Here is a 10,430-nt window from a genome sequence, read left to right as displayed (position 1 = left end):
CTGTCAAGAGAAAATTTTAAATTCCATTAAGATGGCCTCTTCCATTTAAAATGTACAGGCCTCCCTCAGGTGCACCTGAATTCCAGTCCCCGCAGCTAGCAAAGCCACGCCAGTGTCGGGTCACCAGGGCTCCGGAACTACCTGTCGGCACCTCAGCCCACAATGCACGTCACCACCAGGGGCCAGGCCTCACTTTGCTCACAGCACACACCCAGGCCCCCGTGTGTCCCGACACGTGCAACTGGCCAACAAAGATGGAAGTGCAGCAAATGAATGAAAAGGACGGACGCTGGCGGCGGAATCGAATCACACTACATGGTGGTAGAGAAGAAACAGCCGGCCGTGGGGGTGCTGCTCCCACCACCGCCAGACACAAGGTGTGCAGCCCCAGGACCGGGTGAAGAGGACTCAGCAGAAACGAGGAAAAGGATGAAGATGTCCCAGAGAAAGTGACATCAGCACAATTCACGTTGAAAGAACCCTCGGAGATCTCAGACAACTTCGGGAGTGCAAAGGATAAAACCTTGGCCGCTGATCCAAACTTGGAAAGGAGCATACAGTTTACCAAGGCATACAAAAGAGGCTCCACTCCATATCCTAAGTTCTACGGTGAAACGTAGGCAGGCACTGTTCAAACCGCTCTTGAACGCGTCTTTTTTTTTTTTTTTTTAAAGATTTATTTATTTGAGAGAGAGAGAGAGACAGTGAGAGAGGGAACACAAGCAAGGGGAGTGTGAGGGGGAGAAGCAGGCTTCCCGCCAAACAGGGAGCCCAATGCAGGGTTCGATCCCAGGACCCTGGGATCATGACCTGAGCCAAAGGCAGATGCTTAAAGGCTGAGCCACCCGGGTGCCCCTGAACACGTCAGTTCTTAATTACAGTGCACTAAATAAATACGGTTTGTTTTTTTTTTTTTTAAAGATTTTATTTATTTATTTGATAGAGATAGAGACAGCCAGCGAGAGAGGGAACACAAGCAGGGGGAGTGGGAGAGGAAGAAGCAGGCTCATAGCAGAGGAGCCTGATGTGGGGCTCGATCCCATAACGCTGGGATCACGCCCTGAGCCGAAGGCAGACGCTTAACCGCTGTGCCACCCAGGCGCCCCTAAATAAATACGGTTTTAAAACATGCTTCATTTCCACATACCTCTGCAACTGACAGAGTTTTTAATGTTTTGAGAAACATTTTTAAAGGTCACGGGCCATCGTAACTTCCCGTGGATCACTAAGCTCCCCTTGCGTGGTTTGAGCTCAGCACGGTCATTTTCACAGTCCCGTACGAACGACCATGCAAACCAATCTCTACGCATGTGGAGGCTATTTTATAAAAAATTCTACAAGATAAGAGAAATACCACAAATGCCAAATAACTATGGTCTCTAATAGCTAACTTGGGAGTTAGGAAATCCATTCCATAGGAGATAAATTTAATCGCCATATCTGCTGTTTCCAAAGACTCAGAAAGTACTACGCCTACCTGGTTACCATTCGAGCTCGTAAATTTCACTGTTTTACCTGAACCTTAGTAAGCCTCAAACAGAGATAAATCGACGGAACAGTTACTACAGAGAGCTCCCAACCAGTGTGCGTCAGAACGACTTCAGGTGTCTGCTACACACAGGCTGGGGCCCCCTTTCCCCCCTGACTTCTCCCTAAGGTCAGGGCCGCCGAGAGGGCCTGAGAATTCCATCAGGCTCCCGAGGACGTGATGCTGCTGGCCTGGAGACTACACTCTGCGGACCAGTGCATCTAACGCAGTGCTGCTCGCGCACTGTGGAGGCAAATCTCTCGGGGGTCTTGTTAAACCCAGCTTCTGACCTGGTATGTCTGCGGTGGAGCCCAAGACCCTGCACTTCTCACAAGCCCCCAGGTAATGCTGACACGGCTGGTCTGAGGACCACACTTGGGGTAAGAGCCCTAGAGGATCTGTGAATGGATCTCTGAATCAAGCTTTTGTTAAATCTTAGAAAGTTTCTGGAGGAACAGAATGGATGAATTGTGTTTCCAGTCCTTGTAGACTGGACGTAGTACTTGGCACAGTAACAACGGGTCTGGAAGGAGGAAAGGAAGGGGCTGCCCTGGGGCGACCCCACTTCACAGACTGAAAACCAGTATCACACACTTGAATGAAGGATCACAGACGGGCTGAGGCGGTCTCTGCCACTGTCGCTCCAGCTCCCCACAAGATTTCGTGCTCTCTTTTACCCTCTGGCATGTGCCTCTCTTTACCAGTAGATACGTTGTAGTAATTTATAGAAGGTTACATATATCCCAGTTGGAAAGGAAAACTAAAGCCTTTTGACTTAGCAAGAGGAAGGCTAGAAAGTACAGCCTATAATTACAACTTTTAGACAGGTGGCCGTGGTCACCTTGCTTACTTGGACTATGGAGAGTGTGCTATTGGGAAGTCTGAGAATGAGTTTAATCTGGTTTCCATAAACCTTATTCTAAGCTCAACTGTTCTTCATGAAATTGGATTCACAATTTAAATTCTATTTTAAGCTTCATATTTTCCTCAGTATTAAAAATACATATATGTATATATACAGGGGCTCTCGGCTGGCTCAGTCCATGGAGCATGTGACTCTTGATCTCGGGATTGTGAGTTTGGGTGTAGAGATTACTTTTAAAAAGAAGAAAAAAATATAGGTACATACATTTCCAGAATTTTGGAAAAGTTCGCTTTGCAGCAGCTGAACAGCAGACGGTCTCTGAGATGCGTTCCTTGCAGTTAAGTGCTGGATATACTTGGCTTGCACGGGACACCTCTTACTGAGGGATTCAGGTATCTGACCGCTTCTTAAACCTGTTAAAACGTGTACTCGCTCCATTTCTGTTCCAAACGGCTGAAAGAGCTCTAGCAGGATCACACCCAAGCTGTACATGTCTGACTGGAAAAAGCGGAGGAGAAGTCATTTAGTAGTGAAACACAAAGGGAAACTAACACTTCCATTTCAGTGTCCTCTCAAACACAAGCTTTCCAAGACGGGACGATTTTCAGACCCTACGATGCAGGGAACACAGTGGGCGAGCTTACCCCTCGCAGAGGCAAGTGTCTGCCTCCCAGAATTATGGCCCTGAGGGAGAGCTGACTGGTACCATCACAATCCCCATCTCTTCAATTCCAGAAAGGGGCGTCCACGGGCACAAAGGCCTGGGGGTGAAGGGCAGGGAGAACGCCCACCATCCACAGTTACTACCATAGCAGTGACCCCAGCACTCCCCAAAAATCCAGGCGTGCAGCAGCCTGAGCGAGAGACGGGAGCTCACATGTGCTGGGCCAGCTAAGGGGTCGGCGTCCCTACGGCCTGCTCCCCTCTCCTCTCTGCCTCCACACACAGCGAAGCATTCTGGTAAAGTTTAAGAAACCGCAAAAAATCTGTGTCACTTTTCTTGAAATCGTTTTTCAAGGCAGGTCTTTAACCAGGTAGGATCTGAGGAAGAGCCATGGATTTCTTTCTGGCAGTTCACACCCACTCACTAAAAAGCTGAATGATTCATCGAAAGGAAGAAAATTTACTAGGCTGTTATTTGGGGGAAAGGATTTACTTTAACATTCCTTCAAGGAACAAATGAATTAAAACTTTTCAGTATCTTCATTCTACTTCAAAGGGAGTCAAGTGCCACGCTTCCCTGAGCATTAGTTAGCGTGTGTTTATGAAAACAGAAGAAAGGCAGGCTGAAACAGGCTTCCGTGAATTCTAGCTTCCTGGCGTGAACTGTGACATTTCAAAAGGAAAGCTCATTGCAAAAATAATTTAGAACACCCACGGGTTGAGAAGTGGTCAAGGAGCCTGAAAAGCAGTGCAGTCAGATTTGGGTAAGAAGTGAGGTTTCCCGTTCACGGCAGTTTGATGTAACAGACAACCTACCCTGCTCTGTCACCTCCAACAACACGTCAACGCAAGAACTTCCACTGCATTTACTGCGCTCTCGTCACCGAGGACAGCACGGCAAGTGCGGCAGAAGAGGGAAAAGCAGCAAATAACTACCTTGGCGTCATACTCGGATCCTCCCAACTGCTCCGGTGACGCGTACAGGCAAGTACCCACTCTGGAAGTGTGTGTGGGCATCCCTACAATTTGAAAAGCCAAATATTAAACACTGCAGAGGTCCCACTGTCTACACTACAGAACACGGACTCTCAGCAGGGCACTGCAGGGAACGAGGGTTGCTTTCTGTCTTTAGCTTACTTTTGCTATTACATTAAGTCCTTATGGGTCTCTTTAAATACTGACACATTCAATTGTGTTTCTTTTTGTCCTAACGCCAAAAAAAAAAAAAAGAAAGAAAGAAGAAAAAACAAAAAAAACCCGGATAAACTTACTCTTCCCATCGCTATCGATCCAGTCTGTGTTCTTCTGTATGATGTCTGTGCAGGCCAGACCAAAGTCTCCTATTTTTACTTGCTGATCGGAGCCATGAAGAAAAATATTTCTGGGCTGTAATCAAACAGAACAACTCCTTGGTGTTCTTAACACAGTAAAAATGTGTAGATGTTAAGAGTTTTCAACTCAGGAGCAAGTAACCCCTCAAAGCAGAGCGGCGGTTCTAAACCTTGGCTGTACATTAGACTCGCCAGGCGGGCTTCAGCCAAGCCACTCCGCAGACCAATACAATCAGGACGCCTGGGGGTGGACACAGGCAGCAGTGTTATGTGCAAGTCCCCACGTTACTCCAAGTTTGAGAACCACTGACGCGGAGCACACCTTGTACTCAAGTGCTCCTCAGCCCCCAATGGGCATCAGAATCCCCCGAGAAGCTTTCGAAAACTACCGTCCTCCCCAACAAGTCAAACACTGATTTTCTTTGATTTTTTCATGAGAAAACTTTGATATTTTTTAAAAGCTCCTAGATGGTTCTTTGATGTTCGCCAGGGTTGGAGGCAACGAGGTCACACTATGAAAGGTATGCATTTAGCACCATTTAAGCCACCGGAGTAGACCCCAAACTTCTCCTGATGGAACAACCAATCCTGTGCCACCGAAAACTCTGCACCCATACAGGCGCGGGGGGGGGAGGGGTTCCACTCAAAACTAAAATATATTTAGGTTAAAAGTTGGGTTTTCTTACTTTAAATGTAATAATTTTAATTTTTTATTTTCATGTAGAAATTCCACTGTTTCAGCTTTGGTTTTTTGTTTTTTGTTTTTTAAATAGCTGAATGGAAGAGAACACAGAAATAATCTTATGTGTAAGATGATAAATTGGGTACGTTTTTGTGATTGAGTCAAGACCCAAAAACTGTGCTTCGAGGGACGCCTGGGTGGCTTGGTCCGTGAAGCGTCTGCCTTCGGCTCAGGTCACGATCCCAGGGTCCTAGGATCGAGCGAGCGCGGCATCGGGCTCCCTGCTGAGCCGAGAGTCTGCCTCTCTCTCTGCCTGCCCCTCACCCCACTCACGCTCTTGTGCGCTCTCTCTCTAATAAATAAAATCTTAAAAGAAAAAAAAGTGCTTCTGTTTGGTACTGTATGGCCGGGAACAAAGCTTGAAGAAACTGGCTCTGAGATAAACATGAATCGTGTTCACAGATAGGATTCTCAACAGTTCTAGAACAGAACTAATGGGATCATAATGAGACTGAATTGGACCAATTCTGTCACAAGTGTCCCCTGAACTTCCAAGTCCCCACTCTTAAGTTTTGCCCATGGGAAACGTAACCAAGAGAAGCAGCAGGGAGCTGGTCGCCGACGGCGCCGAGCCCCTGGAGGAAGGCCCGGCTGCCACCCTCCACACCAGACTCTACGAGGCCATCCTGAGGGAGGACTGCGTGCAGATCTACGCGCTCCTGAGAAGACACCCGGTCAACCAGCCCATGACCATTCGGGCCAGCTCCACCAGATACCGACTATTTCTGAACCAGGTACCCTCCTCTCCGCTCTGTCACTTGCAGGGAAAAGATGCCATGCTTCGGAAGGCCACCCCCTCGCTGCTCTGAGCTCATCAAACCTCCCCGCGGCACCCACCACACCCGCGGCCGGACGCCTCACGTCCAGCACCCTGTGCGCCTCCCTTCCAACTGCCGCACATAGGCTGCCGTGCGAAAAGCCTAGAACCCATCTGGCTGGTGGAACGTTAATGCTGTCCTCTCGAATATACCAATGGTGATTACATCTGTGCGAAGGAATTATTCTTCCCCCTTTTTTTTTTTTTTTTTTAAAGATTTTATTTATTTATTCGACAGAGATACAGACAGCCAGCGAGAGAGGGAACACAAGCAGGGGGAGTGGGAGAGGAAGAAGCAGGCTCATTGCGGAGGAGCCTGATGTGGGGCTCGATCCCACAACACCAGGATCACGCCCTGAGCCGAAGGCAGACGCTTAACCGCTGTGCCACCCAGGCGCCCCTATTCTTCCCCTTTTTTACATACGCTTTTTCATTTTCTAAATTTTTATGCGATGATTACTACCTTTAGATTTCATTTTTTTCCCAAAAGTCACCGTCTCCTTTACCCCGCCTTCTTCCCTTATCTTGCAGTCACGCCGTGAAAGTCACTACTTATTATAGATGTATCTTAAGAACCGGAATACACAGCTCTGCTAACCATGGAAGCACACCGCATTATCTTTGAAACCCTGAAAATGCAGGTTTTACTACTGACACTATGACTTTGGCCAAGTCTTAAAAAACAAAACCTACTTGTCAATCACCCTGTGGGTTATTTTAAGGACTAAGTACCTTAGTAGCAAGTACCATTAATTTTACACTAGCATCAACTTCCAAAGCTTTACCGAAGTCATTTCTGCTGCATTGGTAAATCTGCATTTATGAAAACCGATTTTATATGAATCTCACTGGTTTTACATGATTTTATATGAATCTCACTGGTTTGGAGTCTTTTAAAATAGTCAAAAAGAAAATCTCAAGGCACACACCAGAAAAATACTGAACTGAGATACTAAGTACACTGATTTCCTCTGAAAGAGCAGGCTGACACAATGATTGCTTCTCACTGCACAGGCCTACTTGCAATGTGTCTGCTTTCTCCCCAAAGCAGACGCAGTCCATCATCCCCATTCATCTGGCTGCCGAAAACCGCAAGGCACAAAGTTTGCTTTGCTTGTTAGAACATGGCGCCGACCCAGAAGTCAGGTAAGTTGACTCAACAGCGATCAGTTCTAAACGAGGACATGCGTGATTTCGATGGTACTCTCCCCGGTCATGTCTGGACTCACCCATTCTTCAGGGGTTATGGACTACAAAATACCATGACTGTGTCTTAAATGAACCAATTTCTTTACCGACTAGATGAGATACTCAGAAAAACTGGCGGTAATGCAGGAACACAAACCAGTCAGCCCACTTCAAGCATCCTGAGAACTAAGCGCTCAGCCATGATGCTGCGGAAAATGCACGAAGTGCTGCTCACAGCCCTCAGGGAGCTTAAAACCCTCAGTTAGGTATGGAAAATAAGTAAACAGAAACAGACAATGGATTTTCTTTTTAGTGCCCATCACTAGGAAGTGCACTTCATGAAAGAGGAGTTTATCTCGTTCACCAATACGTCTTTACCACCTAAACCAATGCCTGACACTAAGTGCCAATAAATACGATCTAAGGAATGGAAGAACCACAAGGTGTAAAAATAAAACGACTTCTTGCCCCATAACACTGACAGAAAGTAAAGCCCCAGATCCTCAGCATGCTCCAGAAGAGCCCCCCCGGCCTGTCTGGCTCGAACCCTCACCCCTGCCCAGCCCTGCCCAGCCCTGCACACCCTCTCCCAGTCCTCCACGACGACATCACCAATGCACCCCGTCCCCCACAGAGGCTCCTCAGTACACCCTATGGGACCCTCATACCTCTTCGAATTTTGCCCATTTGCACTACTGACCTAGTTATTTAAATATGTTTAATGTCTTTCATGCTAGACTGTCAAGCCCTGCAAAGGCAAGGACTCCCTAGCATGGGGCCTTATGCTAAATAAATATACGGGAACTAAAAATCATTTTCAAATTCAGTGGAGCAGTTACATGTTTGTAATAAACCTTCCCTTTTCTCTGCCAAACTAAAGGAATTTTGGAGGCAACCCTGAGAGATTTCAGTAGAGGAGCACAGTAGAGGGCCACTGTAAAACCCTCACGGCACCTGAGTGCCCCACAAGATGCTGTGATGCATACCACCCCATCCCCCCAAAATGCTGTGCTATCCCAATAAACTAATGTGGATTTTCAAACGCTTCTTTCAAGTAGGCGAGGGGAATCACTTTAAATAAACATTGACTTCTTCAGTACTAATTCTTTGTGTAGAACCGTTTTCATTGTGAATATAGTGTAATGTGCGATCTATAACTATTCTAGGGACACAAGAGGCCTCACCACACTTCACCTGATGATACTGCACTGGCCAATCACTTCTACCATGTTGACACGATCGGGGGACAGAATCCAAAGGATCCTGACAGACAGTCACACTAACGCTGTGATGTGTCTCCGCATTCTGTGCAAACACGGAGCTCAGGTCAACGCTCGAATGGACAACAGCAACCAACTTTCACCCCTCCACCTGGCCATAACCTACGGGACCTATCCCGTTCTCTCCATTTTAGCCCAGAATGGTGCCCACGTCAATGCCATTGACGAAACCAGCATGACACCCCTTCACATGGCTGCCAACACGCTGAATAAGGAGATGATGGAAACGCTGATCGCCTGCGGTGCAAATGTGAACTGCGCCGTCTCCTCCACGGGAAACACGGCCCTTAAGCTGGCGGTCTACACAGCATCGAGCAAAGCAGGCCGACTATTGGCAGCAGGGGTGAGCTGCATCCGTTTGCTGCTAACTCACGGAGCCAAGGTAAACGCCCAGGACCATGAAGGTCAAACAGCTATCCACGAGGCATGTTTTGGAGGCAGGGAGGCAATCATCAACCTCCTGCTTGAATTTGAAGCAAACGTGAACATACTAACAAGAAACGGGGAGTCTCCGATACACAAGTACCTCCAGCGCAGTTCCAACATACGGGACACGGGGCTTCTCGCCAGGCTCGTGGATCGCTCTTACCCTTTGAGACTGACCAATAACCAAGGAATTCTACCTGCAGAAATCATGCTACCAGAATTCCACCTCTTAAGGGAAACCCTAGTAAAGTTATCTCAAGAACCCTTATCCCTAGAGGACATCTGTAAAAGAACCATCAGAAACATTTATGGTGAGAAATACAAACAATACTTAAAGCAGCTCCTCCCAGTGAAGATCTGGAACTCTCTATACGATTATTTTGACTTAGCTTACCTCTTGAAATAGGACCTCAAAGTTTTACCAGCCACACAATTTCAGTAACTCACACCACATTTTCTGGCTAGACTTGTACCCAGAAAACACTTAACTCCTCACCTTGTACATCGCAGATGTACAAACTGGTTCTTAAACTTTTTTTCAAAAAATAAAATGATTTGCACATTAACTTTTTGTTCCCAAATATTCCTTGAAAGACATTTTTCACAACTTAATTTCTTTGTTCAAAAAACAAGCAAATTAAAACTCTTCTGCCAAAGACGTAAATCTGTTTTCTCTCTCTCTGATAGTCTTTTGTGAATAAACACTGGAATAATCATAGATTTTTTAAACAGTAGAAAAAAACTTCCCATGTTAAATTTCCTTTAAGTTACATAACTTAAGGCTACAATAACATATAAGGATTTTTGCCAGCACTGAATACATTTAACATCATCTATTATGTGAGCACTCAGAACACACTCACTACCTGAAAAACACACTATTCGTCCACAGAGAATTTTCAAATGCCCAAAGATCACTGCCTTTAAATTCAATCTAGGGATGCCTGGGGGGCTCAGTCCGTTAAGCACCTGCCTTCGGCTTAGGTCATGATCCCAGGGTCCTGGGATCGAGTCCCGCACCGGGCTCCCTGCTCAGTGGGAAGCCTGCTTCTTCCTCTCCCTCTGCCTGCTGCTCCCCCTGCTTGTGCTCTCTCTCTCTAACAAGTAAATAAAATCTTTAAAAAAATAAAATAAAATAGGGGCGCCTGGGTGGCGCAGTCGTTAAGTGTCTGCCTTCGGCTCAGGGAGTGATCCCGGAGTTATGGGATCAAGCCCCACATCAGGCTCTTCCGCTGTGAGCCTGCTTCTTCCTCTCCCACTCCCCCTGCTTGTGTTCCCTTTCTCGCTGGCTGTCTCTCTCTCTGTCAAATAAATAAATAAAATCTTTAAAAAAATAATAAAATAAAAAAATAAAAAATAAAATAAAATAAAATAAATTCAATCTAAAGTTCCAGACTCATGGGATGATTTATATAAAAATAATGATAACCCCCTAAGTAAATGAAAGAGGATACATAATTTCATTTAACTCAGTGAACCAACACCACGTCCTCCCTGATACAAAGCACTTACCTTCAATGTTTTTTTTTTTAAAGATTTTTTATTTATTTATTTGACAGAGACAGCCAGAGAGAGAGGGAACACAAGCAG

General features: G+C 46.3%; 2 protein-coding genes across 3 annotated transcripts in view; one reads left to right on the top strand and one right to left on the bottom strand.

The window, feature by feature from the left end:
- The window catches only part of EIF2AK1 (eukaryotic translation initiation factor 2 alpha kinase 1), a 30,116-nt gene that overhangs the window by 1,006 nt on the left and 18,680 nt on the right, over window positions 1-10,430 (bottom strand). The window contains exons 12-14 of one of the 2 annotated variants that reach the window (XM_045813234.2): window positions 4,328-4,442; window positions 3,993-4,075; window positions 2,658-2,891 (exon numbers count right to left, since the gene is read on the bottom strand). In XM_045813234.2, coding sequence (XP_045669190.2) covers window positions 2,658-2,891; window positions 3,993-4,075; window positions 4,328-4,442 — 432 coding nt within the window. The remainder of the gene's footprint in view (window positions 1-2,657; window positions 2,892-3,992; window positions 4,076-4,327; window positions 4,443-10,430) is intronic. The other variant, XR_006782558.2, reaches the window with a different exon arrangement.
- On the top strand, window positions 4,438-9,388 carry ANKRD61 (ankyrin repeat domain 61). The gene is made up of 3 exons (XM_045813237.2): window positions 4,438-5,863; window positions 6,995-7,092; window positions 8,301-9,388. Exons 1-3 carry the CDS (start codon window positions 5,648-5,650, stop codon window positions 9,244-9,246), a joined length of 1,260 nt encoding a protein of 419 aa, XP_045669193.1. The 5' UTR covers window positions 4,438-5,647; the 3' UTR covers window positions 9,247-9,388.

The sequence above is a fragment of the Ursus americanus genome, chromosome 2, assembly GCF_024610735.1.
Source record: "Ursus americanus isolate L20-20 chromosome 2, mUrsAme1.1.p, whole genome shotgun sequence".
NCBI lineage: Eukaryota > Metazoa > Chordata > Mammalia > Carnivora > Ursidae > Ursus > Ursus americanus.
This window is presented reverse-complemented; position numbering and strand designations above follow the sequence as displayed.